Source organism: Panulirus ornatus, chromosome 18 (genome assembly GCF_036320965.1).
Source record: "Panulirus ornatus isolate Po-2019 chromosome 18, ASM3632096v1, whole genome shotgun sequence".
Taxonomy (NCBI): domain Eukaryota; kingdom Metazoa; phylum Arthropoda; class Malacostraca; order Decapoda; family Palinuridae; genus Panulirus; species Panulirus ornatus.
Genome location: NC_092241.1, coordinates 5,183,233 through 5,201,751, shown reverse-complemented (window position 1 = coordinate 5,201,751; position 18,519 = coordinate 5,183,233). Strand labels below are relative to the sequence as shown.

Here is an 18,519-nt window from a genome sequence, read left to right as displayed (position 1 = left end):
TGTGTGTGTGTGTGTGTATTGTCTGTTTCCCTGTGTCTGTGCTTATGTTCACGTGTGTGTGTGTGTGTGTGTGTGTGTGTGTGTGTGTGTGTCTGTCTGTCTGTCTGTCTGTCTGTGTATGTGTGTGTATTTGTATGTGTGTGCCTATGTTCACACGTGTGTGTGTGTCTGTCTGTGTGTCTGTGTATGTGTGTGTATTTGTGTGTGTATGTGCCTATGTTCACACGTGTGTGTGTGTGTGTGTGTGTGTGTGTGTGAGTTGTCTGTTTCTCTGTGTCTGCGCTTATGTTCACGTGTGTGTGTGTGTGTGTGTGTGTGTGTGTGAGTTGTCTGTTTGTCTGTGTTTGTGCTTATGTTCACGTGTGTGTGTGTGTGTGTGTGTGTGTGTGTGTGTGCTACCGGACACAGCCTATTCACAGCTGCAACACGAACGAAAAGGCACTAATGTCCAGTCTGTGCCACCTTCTCTTCATGAAAGAGGTCCACACAGTCTACAAGTTACTTCTAGTCCCAAAGGAGACCATCAATACCCTGCTCCTGATTGTAGCGCAGCCTAAAAGTTGCTAATGGCCTATGGAGATAGATAGATAGATAGATAGATATAGATAGATAGGCACTGATATAACAACTCGGGGCACAGACGTCAAATCCAATCAAATGTAAAAGACATGCTATTCACTATAGCTAGAGTGCATGACGCACCGTTTTCGCTATACGAGATTGTACTACGTAAGAGAAATACGGTCGGTCCGACCAATGAAACGCAATGCGTTCGAGAGGTACAGAAAAGACCAACAGATGCGTTCTGTTTCTGACCAACAGATGCGTTCTGTTTCTGACCAACCCATCACACACATCATACCAGATTCATTTGCCCCACAGAAGACATATGCTTTGATAATCTGCCAATGCTTTGATAATCTACCTATGCTTTGATAATCTACACATGCTTTGATAATCTGCCTATGCTTTGATAATCTACACATGCTTTGATAATCTACCTATGCTTTGATAATCTACACATGCTTTGATAATCTGCCTATGCTTTGATAATCTACCTATGCTTTGATAATCTGCATATGTTTTGATAATCTGCCTATGCTTTGATAATCTGCCTATGCTTTGATAATCTGCCTATGCTTTGATAATCTGCCTATGCTTTGATAATCTGCCTATGCTTTGATAATCTGCCTATGCTTTGATAATCTGCCTATGCTTTGATAATCTGCCTATGCTTTGATAACCTGCCTATGCTTTGATAATCTGCATATGCTTTGATAATCTGCCTATGCTTTGATAATCTGCCTATGCTTTGATAATCTGCCTATGCTTTGATAATCTGCCTATGCTTTGATAATCTGCCTATGCTTTGATAATCTGCCTATGCTTTGATAATCTGCCTATGCTTTGATAATCTGCATTTGCTTTGATAATCTGCCTATGCTTTGATAATCTGCCTATGCTTTGATAATCTGCCTATGCTTTGATAATCTGCCTATGCTTTGATAATCTGCCTATGCTTTGATAATCTGCCTATGCTTTGATAATCTGCCTATGCTTTGATAATCTGCCTATGCTTTGATAATCTGCCTATGCTTTGATAATCTGCCTATGCTTTGATAATCTGCCTATGCTTTGATAATCTGCCTATGCTTTGATAATCTGCCTATGCTTTGATAATCTGCCTATGCTTTGATAATCTGCCTATGCTTTGATAATCTGCCTATGCTTTGATAATCTGCCTATGCTTTGATAATCTGCCTATGCTTTGATAATCTGCCTATGCTTTGATAATCTGCCTATGCTTTGATAATCTGCCTATGCTTTGATAATCTGCCTATGCTTTGATAATCTGCATATGCTTTGATAATCTGCCTATGCTTTGATAATCTGCCTATGCTTTGATAATCTGCCTATGCTTTGATAATCTGCCTATGCTTTGATAATCTGCTTATGCTTTGATAATCTGCCTATGCTTTGATAATCTGCTTATGCTTTGATAATCTGCTTATGCTTTGATAATCTGCCTATGCTTTGATAATCTGCCTATGCTTTGATAATCTGCCTATGCTTTGATAATCTGCCTATGCTTTGATAATCTGCATTTGCTTTGATAATCTGCCTATGCTTTGATAACCTGCCTATGCTTTGATAATCTGCCTATGCTTTGATAATCTGCCTATGCTTTGATAATCTGCTTATGCTTTGATAATCTGCCTATGCTTTGATAATCTGCCTATGCTTTGATAATCTGCCTATGCTTTGATAATCTGCCTATGCTTTGATAATCTGCCTATGCTTTGATAACCTGCCTATGCTTTGATAATCTGCTTATGCTTTGATAATCTGCCTATGCTTTGATAATCTGCCTATGCTTTGATAATCTGCCTATGCTTTGATAACCTGCCTATGCTTTGATAATCTGCATTTGCTTTGATAACCTGCCTATGCTTTGATAATCTGCCTATGCTTTGATAATCTGCCTATGCTTTGATAATCTACATATGCTTTAATAATCTGCCTATGCTTTGATAATCTGCCTATGCTTTGATAACCTGCCTATGCTTTGATAATCTGCATTTGCTTTGATAACCTGCCTATGCTTTGATAATCTGCCTATGCTTTGATAATCTGCATTCGCTTTATCATCTGCATAATGACGTACTGCGTCAACCATACACAGAACAACTCACACCTGATGAACCCCATCAAAGTCATTCCCCCTCAACCAGCCAAAACGTCACAGAAGGCAAGTGTGATAACTTCGTATACATATTTTTACCTCTAATGGCTCCGGACTAATAAGTTGTTACGAGCTGGAGTTGATAGAGTTGTTGCCTGCCCTCCAAAGTTGGAGGTCGGGGTTCCTGGTGCGTCTCAGGAAGGAAGGAAGGAAGGAAGAGGAAGGAAGGAAGGAAGGAAGAGGAAGGAAGGAAGAGGTGGAGGAGGTGGAAGAGGAGGTTGATGAGTGACTGATGGGGGTCACAGAGGCGATTGGGGGGTGTTGGAGTGGGAGTGGAAGAGGTGGAGGTGGTGGAAGAGGAGGAGGATTAGTGACTGATGGGGGTCACAGAGGCGATTGGGGGGTGTTGGAGTGGGAGTGGAAGAGGTGGAGGTGGTGGAAGAGGAGGAGGAGAACTGATGGGGGTCACAGAGGCGAATGGGGGCGTTGGAGTGGGAGAGGAGGAAGGAGGAAGAGGTGGAGGAAGAGGTGGAGGAGGAGTGACTGATGAGGGGTCACAGAGGCGAATGGGGGGCGTTGGAGTCTGGATTTATGGGAAGGAAGGAAGGAAGGAAGGGTGAGGGGGAGCCAGGCCAGGCGAGCCAGGCCCCAGCCCGGTGACAGACAAGGACGAGCAAAGCACAACACATCAAGGCCTTCTTCTTCATCAACAATTCAGAGTCTGCTAACTTTGCCTGGTCGCGTGGGGCTCCGACGTCAACTTTAAATCACAGACGACTGGCCCTTTCCAGACATCTTCCGATAATTGGACACTCTCCTCCCTCCCCTCCCTGATTTTCCCCCCCTCCCTCCTACGTGCTGCCTCCCTCATCGTCTAACTGCAGAAGAGCGTACGAGAACAACAGCGTCAGGAGGGGAGGTAATGCTGATACAATGGGTATTCACGAATGTTTAGTTTCATATCGGTAAGAGATTTACTTCCTCGCCCACTATGCAATACCAGGTTATACCAATCTCTGTTCAGGAGTGATGAGGGGGGAATAAAGTGGAGGTTGTGGTGTCTTGCTCTTCGTCAAAGCTCATTTCAATCCGCTCGTGAGATATGGTTGCGGAAGTTCAACCCCATCACGAAACCTTTTTGCTTATATCTTCTTCCCTATTCTAAACCTATTAGCATTACTTTCGTCTATGTCTCCTATTACATATACTTTCCTCGTTGCTCTTTATGCTTCGATCTCAACTCTATAACTGCAATCTTTCAGGATCCTATCAACCCCAGGAATTACCCTGCCCAGTGTCACTTCTTCAATAACACACCAACACCTCGACTCGAAAATCACCTCTTTTTCGCCCCCCTCGCTCGTTCAAACACCATGGCCTATCATTAACTGGACTCTGGGTCGTTCTACGACCAAGGGACACACTATCTTACGCCTTGCCACTTAGGTTTATCACCTTGACTATGGCCTCGACTTGATACTCGACAATGCCAAAATTATTCTTCGTGCCGGGGGCCATCTTGCCAAACCACTCTCCATGGAAGACCTTGGCTCCAGCCACTCTCGTGACGAAACGCTCTATCTCTCTCCCTCTCTACGGCCTTCCATCGTCGTCAATTCCCACTGGAACCTTGTCTTAGGCCACCTTCTTCCCCCTTTCCCCTTGGCCACTTCGCGCCATAAACCCCTGGCTTACCCACAACCCCCTTTCGCCAGGGACACGCGATCCAGCAGGTACAGGTAGTGGAGGATGACCCACCCAAAAGTCAAGGGTTCGTGCAGCCTCAGCCACCACGTAATTCACACAGTATGGCATGACTGGCTGGCGTCTACGGGGAAGACAGGGTGTGGGTAAGACCATAGATTCTTTGGTAACTTTCTCATGGCATCGTCTCCAGCCAATAAGAGCGTTTGTTTGCCAAGGAACGTACGACTTAATAGCAGGTTAGCTTGCAAGGAAAGTGGAGCTACACACGACACTGATGTAACTTGCGTGCTGAACGTGGAATCTCTTCACACCGTTTCCCGTGCGCATAGTTTTTAATCCCATGAGGCGAATAGTGACCATATACAAACGGAAGTCCACTACAAAATTGAGTCACGAAACACATTCCCCAGCATTCGTCACTTCGGGTCGACAAAATGGCATGTAGTATGTTAACTTTTTTCTTTTTACAGAAATCGCCGTTTACGACACAGACGTAAGCAAAGGAATAGTTCTCAAGACACAAGCTTTCTAAAAAAAAAAAAAAAAACGTTTCAGAAGCAATCTAACGCCCGTTACCTGGATGACTGATAACACACACAGACATCCATACACCCACCCCTCACTGGTCGAAGCAACGAAGCTACCAGTCTTGGTTGAACGGCGTGAGGACAAAGACTTTTGACTCGTACTTACCATCAGCGTGTGTGGGTGAGGTCCAGGTGGCGAGGACGAGGATGAGGAAACCCAGGCGTGGTAAAGTGACAGACACGGCTGGGAGCCGTGGGTCAGCCTCTGTCAGATCCATGCTCTTCTCTTGCGCAGGCTAAAGATCTTCAAAGTCTTGGAAAGCAAAAGTGTATATGTCACTCCTTTCAATCCGTCTCGGTACCAATCTCTCTCTTCTTATCTAGCCACACTCTGGTCACTAATACAGTCCCATATGTATATTTACAATCTTTAGTTCTTATCTAGCCACACTCTGGTCACTAATAAAGTCCCATATGTATGTATATTTACAATCTTTAGTTCTTATCTAGCCACACTCTGGCCACTAATACAGTCCCATATGTATGTATATTCACAATCTTAGGTTCTTATCTAGCCACACTCTGGTCACTAATACAGTCCCATATGTATGTATATCTACAATCTTAGGTTATTTGGACACTAAATCTACTTTCCACAATCATCAGTCCACAAGATTTCTCTCTCGTTAAAGTGTAATTTCAATTCTTCTTTAATTCACACACTGACTGATAAGGGCACTTCTCCAAGTCTTTGTTAAGTTTACTGGTCACTTAAACACTAATGGTACCTATTAAAAGTCCATCACAGTCTCTTTTTCAGTCGATCTATAGAGTTTTCGCACACTTCACACACAAGTCTCCCTTGAATACATATTTTGTTTTTCTTGAGCACAACGCCTCTTCTCCAACAATCCAATCTTTTACGTATATAAGGAATTCTTATTCTTTTATTTTTTCTAATCCTGTTGGCGATAGAGAAAATACAACCTTAATTACCATAATCACCAAGGCGGGGGCCCCCTTCCCTCCCTCCCCCCACTGAACCTCCCCTTGAACCCAATCAGTAAATTAACTTCTTGGCAGCATCTAATCAGGTAAGGTAATAGGGAGCTTACAAGCCCACAGGCAAGACCAAGCGTTGCATCGAAGGAGGTTTTGAGGTCTCGATGCTCTCCTTAACCACACAGCTGTGACGACCACAGCTACTCCTTCATGACGACCCCCCTCCCCCCCACCTCCACAACTTCGACCCCCACACCACTGTACCCCTGTGGCGTGTGGGTGACCCGAGACGACTCCGCTATACCCCCACGTACCACGAACTCAGCCATAGCTTTCCTTCCCACAGCTAAACGGCTGACCTCACAAATCAGCTGCAGCTTTCCTCCCACAGCTTTTCCCCCCCGAGCCTGAAATTCGACCATAGCACTAAGGTAGCTCCCACAGTTACCATTGATCCGAAGCCGTTACCCACAGCACTCCCCTCTCCCACACCTACTGCTACCACTAATCCCAAACCGTTACCCACAGCACTCCCCTTCTCCCACACCTACTGCTGGTCACAGAGCTCATGACAACACCGTCCTCCCCACAGCTACTGCTGGTTTGAGAGTCCATTGTAGTACTGCTTTCCCACAGCTATTGTTAGTCTGACACGCCACATCAGTGCTGCCTCCCACAGCAAATGTAGGTCGTAGGCGTTGTTAGACAGAGCTAATCGGATGCTCCACAGTGAACCGTCTCCCTACAGCTATTGGTGGCGTGAGAACTCCAATGGGATGGTGCCATCCCAGAGCTAATGCTGATGTAAGACATCACTGCTGCATTTCCCACATAGTTCCCCACTGCTGATGTGAGGATTTCTCTTCTTCGAGCCAGTTCCCCCACAGCTAGTTTGAGACTTTGCTACAACATTTTTCTCCCACAGCTAATGCTGATCTTTTGCTGCGTGGCCTTCGACAGCTATAGCTGATGCTAAACTCCACCAGCTACTACGACTGATGCGAGGTTTCCCACAGCTATGATTGAAGCGAGAGGTTCTTGCATGGCAATACAGTTATAACCCACAAGCACAACGCTGCCTCCCACAATGGTACAACGACCCTAAAACACGACTACCCTTGACCACAACGGTACGGGTCTCGAGAACAGTGGTACAATCCTTGAGCAGGACGGTACGACCCTTGGGCACGACGGTACGACACTCAAAGATCGTACCATCGTGCTCAAGGGTCGTACCGACGTGCTCAAGGGTCGTACCGACGTGCTCAAGGGTCGTACCATCGTGCTCAAGGGTCGTACCATCGTGTTTAAGAATCCAAATGCCTTTCTCTCCATATCTCGTCAAAAGCTGAGCAAAGCGTCGTTTTCCTTAGTGTATATATATATATATATATATATATATATATATATATATATATATATATATATATATACACACACACGTATATATGAATGAACTCGAGCTTGCATAGGACACACAACGCCCTCAGACAGTAGGATTCGAACCTGTACACTTGTGTGGGAGCTGGGAATGATATTGTCTAGGCTATGGAGCCCCATAGCTTAACCATCACCGTACCCGGTTCCCACGTATATGGTATAGGTTCGAATCCTACTGTCGGAGGACATTATATATATATATATATATATATATATATATATATATATATATATATATATATATATATATATATATATACATCAACTGACTTATATTTCTCTCTTGTGTCTCCCCTGATGATGTGATTATTACACGAAAGTGCACTTGGGAACTTTTCGTGTTTCATTTTCCCCGTGGACTCATAGGAATATATATATATATATATATATATATATATATATATATATATATATATATATATATATATATATATATATATATATATATAATGGACTCTAATGCAACCCAGCTTATCCATGAGTTATTACCCAACAGTTCCCTCTGGCCAATAGAGCATTCTTCAGAAACGCCATTAAGAAACCCATTTATATAACCCCCACCACAAATTTCATGCCTTAAAGAAGATGTCAGCCACCGGTTTTCGGGAGATAAAATGCGCACGAGCACCGAGAGTCCATAAATATGTCGGCCTTAATATTATCCTTTTAGGCATTTTTCGGGACGGGGGAGGGAGGAGTTTTGGGTTCGACAACCTACCCCCCATTCACCCTCCCTCTCTCCCTTTCCCCTTTTTGGGTTCGACAACCTACCCCTATTCACCCTCCCTCTCCCTTCCCCCTTTTTGGGTTCGACAACCTACCCCCATTCACCCTCCCTCTCCCTTTCCCCTTTTTGGGTTCGACAACCTACCCCCATTCACCCTCCCTCTCTCCCTTTCCCCTTTTTGGGTTCGACAACCTACCCCCATTCACCCTCCCTCTCCCCTTTCCCCCCTTTTTGGGTTCGACAACCTACCCCTATTCACACTCCCTCTCCCTTTCCCCCTTTTTGGGTTCGACAACCTACCCCCATTCACCCTCCCTCTCCCTTTCCCCCTTTTTGGGTTCGACAACCTACCCCCATTCACCCTCCCTCTCCCTTCCACCTTTTTGGGTTCGACAACCTACCCCCATTCACCCCATTCCCCTCCCCCTTTTTGGGTTCGACAACCTACCCCCATTACCCCATCCCCCTTCCCCCTTTTTGGGTTCGACAACATACCCCCATTCACCCTCCCTCTCCCTTCCCCCTTTTTGGGTTCGACAACCTACCCCCATCCCCTTCCCCCTTTTTGGGTTCGACAACCTACCCCCCTTCACCCTCCCTCTCCCTTTCCCCCTTTTTGGGTTCGACAACCTACCCCCATTCCCCCATCCCCCTTCCCCCTTTCTGGATTCGACAACCTACCCCCATTCCCCCCCCTTCCCCCCTTTAACCGTTAAGGGAAAAGGGAGGGGGGGTGGAATGCGCGCGCGCTTCGAAGGCGTGAGGCTGTAAATTCTAGAATGCGACACTCCACCACTACCACCTAAGTACCTCTGTGGATCGCTAAAATCTTTTCGTAACACTGGAAGGAAACGCAATATATATATATATATATATATATATATATATATATATATATATATATATATATATATATATATATATATATTATTTATTTATTTTATTATACTTTGTCGCTCTCTCCCGCGTTTGCGAGGTAGCGCAAGGAAACAGACGAAAGAAATGGCCCAACCCCCCCTTCCCCCCATACACATGTATATACATACGTCCACACACGCAAATATACATACCTACACAACTTTCCATGGTTTACCCCAGACGCTTCACATGCCTTGATTCAATCCACTTACAGCACGTCAACCCCGGTATATATATATATATATATATATATATATATATATATATATATATATATACATATACACATAATGAACGTGTACTGGACTTCAGTCAACAAGACACATATTCGTCACCCACACGACAAAAATGTCGAAGTCATCATAGCCTTGTTATCTTCCCCTTTCGAGATTGCTTTAAACACAGCTCTACACACACACACACACACACACACACACACACCTCATGATAATCCACCACAATACACACTGGATCACCTCGACACATTAATAGTACCATTATGGTAATCGCCAATGAGACGGTGACACTATAACGACAGGGTATATTCGTAGCCAGTGCCCCCCACTTCTAAAGGGACTTCATGGAGAATTGAATACCCTTCATATCCAGTCCTACTTCAACCACTTCATAGCACAATACACCACTTCGTCGTGGACACACACGTCACACTCAGTACTCGTATCCTGTTAATGACACTTCCTTGCCTTCCCTACGTAAATGTTCAAGTGTTGGGCACTACGCGTTCTAGGGACGAGTTTCAAGATCATCTGGTCTCGAAGGGATCTTCGAATATCGTATTTTCTTCATTATTCACACACATTTTGCTTTCGTATTAGCAGACACACATGTTCGAACTTCTTTGCTAAGAACTACGAACTCGCAGACCCCCATTAAGTAAACAAGGAGAGTTTATAAGTTTCGGAAATATATAAGTAAAAGTATCAATACGTTCTATCCTGAGAGCACACGGTAAAGTATTATCGTATACTTCACTTATAACCACACACTCTGGCAGACCAGATGAATAATGACACTTGCTTGCCTTCCCTACGTATATGTTCAAGTGTTGGGCACTACGCGTTCTAGGGATGAGTTTCAAGATCATCTGGTCTCGGAAGGGATCTTCGAATATCGTATTTTCTCCATTATTCACACACATCTTGCTTTCATATCAGCAGACACACACGTTTTGAACTTGTTCGCTATGAACTACGAACTCGCAGTTCCCCATTAAGTAAACAGGGAGAGTTTATAAGTTTCGGGGAAGAAAATATAAGTAAAAGTATCAATACGTTCTATTCTGAGAGCACACGGTAAAGTATTATCTTATACTTCACTTATACTTCACAAACTCTGGCAGACCAGATGAATAAATTACAAAATCACCAAGAACAAGGAACTACGTCAGTGGCATAACGATCGCTAACGATCGTCGAGCATTTGAATCGGTAACGAGGGGGGAGGGAGGGGGGTTTCAAAACAAGCGATAATGACCCCCCTTTGGCTCAAACACCGTTTTGAAGTGGTTTCGAACCCCCCGCTCCCGCAACCTAAAAGCGAATCGCTATCCCATCAGACTGATGGCGTCTCACTCATTCCCCCAGGCCATTCGAGCCCCGTAAAGGATAATTCCCTCTATCGACTCGTTACATAAGGCAATATTAGCGACATTATTAGCGAGGAGAGAGGCCATTCTCCGAGGTAATTCGCCAACACACCCCCCCAATCATGGCCACGATGGCCACCCAGGCCGGGCCAAGCCAAGAGCGCGCACACACCACCTCACCACCCTGCCAGTTCGCCTGGCAGGGTGAATATCGGGCCAGGCAACGCTGAAAGGGGGGGTTTTAAGGACCATGGCAGGGTTAGAAGGGGAAAGGACCATCGTGGGGTTAGAAGGGGAAGAGGGGGTGTCGGTCGAGGTCGTCTAACCCTTCCACAAGCAACAAAGACGGATTCTCACATCAGTGGCTTTCTCCCTTGGGAGACGACAGCAGAATCGAGTCTTAATGACTGACTGAGTTTTCTTTATTTTCTTTCTTTTTTTTCTTTTTTCGCCGGAGAGCAACGAAGATGATATACGTTCCTGCCCTACCAAGAAGGCAACGGGGATGGGTTCCTTCTTGCTGACAACTGTCCCTGAAGTAGACATCAGCCAAGGGTCATTTCTGCTGACGCCTGTCTCTGAAGTAGACAGAAGCCAAGGGTCATTTCTGCTGACGCCTGTCTCTGAAGTAGACTATAGCCATGGGTCATCCCTTGCTGACAACTCTCCCTGAAGTAGACAGAAGCCAAGGGTCATTTCTGCTGACGCCTGTCTCTGAAGTAGACTATAGCCATGGGTCATCCCTTGCTGACAACTGTCCCTGAAGTAGACAGAAGCCAAAGGTCATTTCTGCTGACGCCTGTCTCTGAAGTAGACTATAGCCATGGGTCATCCCTTGCTGACAACTCTCCCTGAAGTAGACATCAGCCAAGGGTCATTTCTGCTGACGCCTGTCTCTGAAGTAGACAGAAGCCAAGGGTCATTTCTGCTGACGCCTGTCTCTGAAGTAGACAGAAGCCAAGGGTCATTTCTGCTGACGCCTGTCTCTGAAGTAGACATCAGCCATGGGTAATCCCTGCTGACGCCTGTCTCTGAAGTAGACATCAGCCAAGGGTCATTTCTGCTGACGCCTGTCTCTGAAGTAGAGAGCAGCCATGGGTAATCCCTGCTGACAACTCTCCCTGAAGTAGACTATAGCCAAGGGTCATTTCTGCTGACAACTGTCCCTGAAGTAGACATCAGCCAAGGGTCATTTCTGCTGACGCCTGTCTCTGAAGTAGACAGAAGCCAAGAGTCATTTCTGCTGACGCCTGTCTCTGAAGTAGACATCAGCCAAGGGTCATTTCTGCTGACGCCTGTCTCTGAAGTAGACAGAAGCCAAGGGTCATTTCTGCTGACGCCTGTCTCTGAAGTAGAGATCAGCCATGGGTAATCCCTGCTGACGCCTGTCTCTGAAGTAGAGATCAGCCATGAGTAATCCCTGCTGACAACTGTTCCTGAAGTGGAGATCAGCCATGGGTAATCCCTGCTGACAACTGTTCCTGAAATAGACAGCCATGGGTAAACCCTGCTGACTACTGTTCCTGAAGTGGATATCAGCCAATGGGTCACTTCTGCTGACTACTGTCCCTGAAGTAGACAGAAGCCATGGGTCATCCCAGCTGACAACCGAGTCGAAATCAGACAACAGCTATGGGTCTCTCTCTCTCTCTCTCTCTCTCTCTCTCTCTCTCTCTCTCATCTGTCAGCCACCATCTCTCAGTCTGACAAAAAAGTGACGCACAGGTTCTGTGCTGACAGTGTTCCTTTAAGCAAGCAGCAACCTGAACAGGTCCCCCCCCCCCCCCCACTTTCCTAACGGTCGCCCGTCAAGGGAGTAAAGAAGGGGGGGGGGGGAGGGAGGCCAAAAAAAAGGGGGGGGGGGACGGTTCTCTCCTCCCTCGACTGAATATAAATTCCAAATGCAACACACACACACACACACACCCGTGTGGGTGTCAGGTGTTGGCTGGGGCCCCTACGACATGGTTTCAGACCTACCCTTTTCGTACAATCAAGAGGGAGGGAGGTGGGTCTGGTCTCTCTCTCTCTCTCTCTCTCTCTCTCTCTCTCTCTCTCTCTCTCTCTCTCTCTCTCTCTCTCTCTCTCAAAAGACCAAACAAGTGAACCAAACGCTCCAACGTTATCAGAAGATCTTCCTGTTACAACCGACCCACCGCGTCACACAACACGAACCAAAACAAAAGCTGGAGGTTATCAACGTTATCAGAAGATCTTCCTGTTACAACCGACCCACCGTGTCACACAACACGAACCAAAACAAAAGCTGGAGGTCAGGTTAGGTTATCAGCAAAACGGCAGATTCAATTAGCCATCAACGTCAGTGGCTGAGGACAGGATCGCTTATATCAATCACTGTTTACACGAAGATCCCACTGACAATATGGCGGGATCGAAAGCCATTATCTCGAAGGGAATTAGTCTGTCCATCCCACTGTGGGTGGCTACGGAGGACATGCGATAGGGCGTCCCAGGTAGGATGAATTAACCCCGTTCTACCACCCGGCATACAATGGTCAGCCAGTCACTGTACAGGTAATTATGACACTTGGCTCTGATGTTTCCTGATGTACCCCCTCTCGGACATGGAAAATGGATCCAAAAGTCTACTTTATTAATAATAATGTCTCTCCCTCCTTTACGCTACGCTAGCCATCGAGTTATAGAATGGTTAATTCCTCTTCACCGATTCGTCTTCCCTCAATGGCACTAAATTTGAAGACAGGGCCAGAAAATTTTCGGGTCACAAATGAGTCTAAAAGACCGTGTCTTTTTATTTCAGGTCACAAATGAGTCTTAGAGACCGTGTCTTTATTTCAGGTCACAAATGAGTCTTAGAGACCGTGTCTTTTTATTTTAGGTCACAAATGAGTCTTAGAGACCGTGTCTTTATTTCAGGTCACAAATGAGTCTTAGAGACCGTATCTTTATTTCAGGTCACAAATGAGTCTAAGAGACCGTGTCTTTATTTCAGGTCACAAATGAGTCTAAGAGAGTGTCTTTATTTCAGGTCACAAATGAGTCTAAGAGACCGTGTCTTTATTTCAGGTCACAAATGAGTCTAAGACCGTGTCTTTTTTTCAGGTCACAAATGAGTCTAAGAGACTGTGTCTTTTTATTTCAGGTCACAAATGAGTCTAAGAGACCGTGTGTCTTTTCATTTAAGGCAAGACAAGGACCCATCCAACCACTTAGGGCTAAAATGATGTGGAAAGAGACCAATTGCGACGGGTAGTTTGGCCTTCGCTAACAGCTCTTAAGGGCTGTTCGCAAGAGTCGTTAATCTATATAAATCACATAATATACGGTGGTTAATCTATATAAATCACATAATATACGGTGGTCAGTAAATCACCCCCCCCCCCCCAAGATGTGGTCAGCATTTAACACTACATGTCTTCACACTACGAACCATAACTTTATATCTGGCGACTCATTATACGTTATAGAGAAACGAACGGATTTGCAACGTTCAATGTACGAATCACACTATATTGTCTTACGAACATTAAAAAAAAAAACCCATTGTCTTACGAACATTAAAAAAGAAAAAAACCCATTGTCTTACGAACATTAAAAGTCGTAAAAAAAACCCATACGTATATGTCTTCCTTCACTGATATCAAAGGGACGAAACACTATATAAATGATCAAGAAAATATACGTTATATATAAAAAAAAAAAATGAACACTGTTACTCTCTTGAAATAGATAAGAAATAGATCATATATATATTGAGGTCAGTGTAAGCATCCATGGCTTGTGTTCTACTCAAAACCATATCAATTCCTCTTTTTTTTCTCTCTATTTTCTCTTTTTTCTTTCTCTTTCCACCTCGAAATACCTTTCCCCCACAACCTCGGGTCCCAGAACCCCAAAGTTGGGAGTGTAGCCTTTCTCCCATCTAGGGAAATAAGTGATGGAGTGACCCACTTTAAAAACACTGTGGTTGTGGGGGGTGGGGTTGTTGTGGGGGGGTTGTGAGGTTGTTGGTGTGGGTATGAGTTGAAATTTCTGCGTAAAAATCGTCTTTCCACACACACCCCCACACGAAGATGATCCACTATAACACTGTGGTTGTGGTGGGGTTGTTGTGGGGGTTGTGGGGTTGTGGTGGGGGGAGGTTGTGGGGTTGTTGGTGTGGGTATGGGTTGAAATTTCTGCGTAAAAATCGTCTTTTCACCCACACCCCCACACGATGATGATCCACTATAACACTGTGGTTGTGGTGGGGTTGTTGTGGTTTGGTTGTGGTGGGGTTGTGGTGGGTGTGGTGGGGAGGTTGTGAGGTTGTTGGTGTGGGTATGGGTTGAAATTTCTGCGTAAAAATCGTCTTTCACACCCACCCCACACCCCCACACGAAGATGATCCACTATAACACTGTGGTTGTGGTGGGGTGGTTGTGGTTTGGTTGTGGTGGGGTTGTGGTGGGGAGGTTGTGGGGTTGTTGGTGTGGGTATGGGTTGAAATTTCTGCGTAAAAATCGTCTTTCCACCCACACACCCCCACACCCCCACACGAAGATGATCCACTGTATCTATGGGAATGATATAAACCACCACTTTAGGTAACGTTTAACCCACTTCACCTTTTTTTTTCACACTTGTACACGCCATCCTTTCACACTTTTCCCTGCTCCGCAGTTCACTTATAATTCCACTAATCACTTTTCCCCGGGGGTAATCACATGTAATTATCTTAAATCATCATCATCATCACATCTCAGGGTCGACACTAACACTAGTTGCAGAGCCACAGGCTCAAAAGGAACAGTGAGGTTCCAAATGAGGACCGAAGCCTAGAGATGGGGAAGGGAGCGTGGACCGATCCCCCGGCAACGTACGTCCTCTCGCGTCGGACTCCGCTGGGACACTGGAAGCTCCAGCCGTTTCCGAGCCACGAGCCTCACCACCTCCTCCTCCTCCCTCTCCTTCCTCCTCCCTCCCGCCACACCACCGCTCCTCCTCCTCCTCCTCTCCCTCCCGCCACACCACCGCTAGTCCTCCTCCTCCTCCTCCATCACCTCCCTCCGTCCTCCCTCCTCCCGCCACACCACCGCTCCTCCACCTCCTCCTCCGCCTCCTCCTCCTTCCTCAGTGACGTCGACGCAGCCACCACCACTGTCTAGTGCCACTGTGGAGTAGTACTCCCCACTGCGCCCCACTGTTACACTGACACTACCCTCCCTGCTCCACTCTCACACCAACAGTTATCAATAGCAACAACAGTGATAACAACAGTATCTCAAGGATAAAAAGAAAAAACAAAACAACGGATAACAACAGCATTTCAAAGATAGAAACAAAAGTGATAGCAACAGTATCTTCAGGATAAAAACAACAAAACAACAGTGATGACAACAGTATCTTTAGGATTAGAATAACAAAACAAAAGTGATAACAATAGTATCTTCAGGATAAGAACGATAAAACAGGGATAACAACAGCATTTCGGGGATAAAAACAACAAAAACAACAAAAGTGATAGCAACAGTATCTTAAGGATAAGAACAAAACATGAATAACAACAGTATCTTAAGGATAAAAACAACAAAAACAACAGGAATAACAACAGTATCTTCAGGATAAAAACAAAACAACAGGGATAACAACAGTATCTTCAGGATAAAAACACCAAAAGAACAGCGATAACAACAGTAGCTTAAGGATAAAAACAACAAAACAACAGGGATAACAACAGTATCTTCAGGATAAAAACAACAAAACAACAGGGATAACAACAGCATTTTAAGGATAAAAACAAAACAACAGGGGTAACAACAGTATCTTGATAAAAACAAAACAACAGGGATAACAACAGCATTTTAAGGATAAAAACAAAACAACAGGGATAACAACAGTATCTTGATAAAAACAACAAAGCAACAGGGATAACAACAGTATCTTCAGGCAAAAACAACAAAACAACAGGGATAACAACAGTATCTTAAGGATAAAGACAACAAAACAACAGGGATAACAACAGTATCTTAAGGATAAAAACAAGACAACAGTGATAACAACAGTATCTTAAGGATAAAAACAAGACAACAGTGATAACAACAGTATCTTGAGGATAAACACAAACAGCAGAGATAACAACAGTATCTTGATAAAAACAAAGCAAAAGGGATAACAACAGTATCTTAAGGATAAAAAGAACAAAAACAACAGTGATAACAACAGTATCTTAAGGATAAAGGCAACAAAACAACAGGGATAACAACAGCATCTTCAGGATAAAAACAAGACAACAGGGATAACAACAGTATCTTAAGGATAAAAACATAAAAACAACAGGGATAACAACAGCATCTTAAGGATGAAAACAACAAAAAACAGGGTTAACAACAATATCTTAAGGATAAAGACAACAAAACAACAGGGATAACAACAGCATCTTAAGGATGAAAACAACAAAACAACAGGGATAACAACATCTTAAGGATAAAGACAACAAAACAACAGGGATAACAACAGTATCTTAAGGATAAAAACAACAAAACAACAGGGATAACAACAGCATCTTAAGGATAAAAACAACAAGACAACAGGGATAACAACAGCATCTTAAGGATAAAAACAACGAAACAAACGTGCTAACAACAGTATCTTAAGGATGAAAACAAAAAACAAGAAAAGGTAACAGCATCTTAAGGAAAAACAAAACAACAGTGATAACAGCATCTTAAGGATAAAAACAAGACAACAGATAACAACAGTATCTTGAAGATAAAAACAACAAAACAACAGTGATAACAGCATCTTAAGGATAAAAACAAGACAACAGATAACAACAGTATCTTGAGGATAAAAACAACAAAACAACAGTGATAATAGCATCTTAAGGATAAAACAACAAAACAACAGTGATAACAACAATATCTTAAGGATAAAACAAAACCACAGGGATAACAACGGTATCTTAAGGATAAAAACAACAAGACAACAGTGATAACAACAGCATCTTAAGGATAAAAACAACAAAACAACTGATAACAGTATCTTAAGGATAAAACAACAAAACAGCAGTGAAAACAACAGTATCTTAATGATAAAAACAACAAAATAACAGAGATAACAACAGTATCTTAAGGATAAAAAAAACAAAACAACAGTGATAAGAACAGTATCTTAAGGATAAAAACAACAAAAACAACAGTGATAAGAACAGTATCTTAAGGATAAAAACAACAAAACAACTGTAACAACAGTATCTTAAGGATAAACACAAAACAGCAGAAATAACGGTATCTTGAAGAATATAAGCCAAAAAAACAACTGTGATAACAATGACAAGATAACAATGATATGAGAATGACTATCACAAAATCATTGATGATATTACATTCCATATCATTATGATGAGATTAGATATCAAGATATCATTAATGATAGTGGATATCATCATGATAATGATATGATAATGGATATCATTATGATAACATTACGAACATTACGGTGCGTATCATCATTATGATAATGATATGACAATGGATATCATTATGATAACATTACAAACATTACGGTGCATATCATCATTATGATAATGATATGACAATGGATATCATTATGATAACATTATGAACATTACGGTGCATATCATCATTATGATAATGATATGACAATGGATATCATTATGATAACATTACAAACATTACGGTGCATATCATCATTATGATAATGATATGACAATTGATATCATTATGATAACATTACAAACATTACGGTGCATATCATCATTATGATAATGACCACAATTGATATCATTATGATAACATTATGAACATTACGGTGCATATCATCATTATGATAATGATATGACAATTGATATCATTATGATAACATTACGAACATTATGGTGCATATCATCATTATGATAATGATATGACAATTGATATCATTATGA

The 18,519-nt window shown here is 43.5% G+C and overlaps 1 protein-coding gene across 2 annotated transcripts in view; it reads right to left on the bottom strand.

The window, feature by feature from the left end:
• Positions 1-15,493, bottom strand: part of LOC139754963 (zwei Ig domain protein zig-8-like) — a 688,172-nt gene extending 672,679 nt beyond the window's left edge. For both annotated transcript variants that reach the window (XR_011713989.1, XM_071672804.1), the window contains exons 1-2: positions 15,351-15,493; positions 5,084-5,879 (exon numbers count right to left, since the gene is read on the bottom strand). Coding sequence is in view for 1 of the 2 variants with exons in the window: in XM_071672804.1 (XP_071528905.1) it covers positions 5,084-5,195 (112 nt within the window). In the remaining variant the exon portion in view is untranslated. The remainder of the gene's footprint in view (positions 1-5,083; positions 5,880-15,350) is intronic.
• Positions 15,494-18,519: the final 3,026 nt, after the last annotated feature.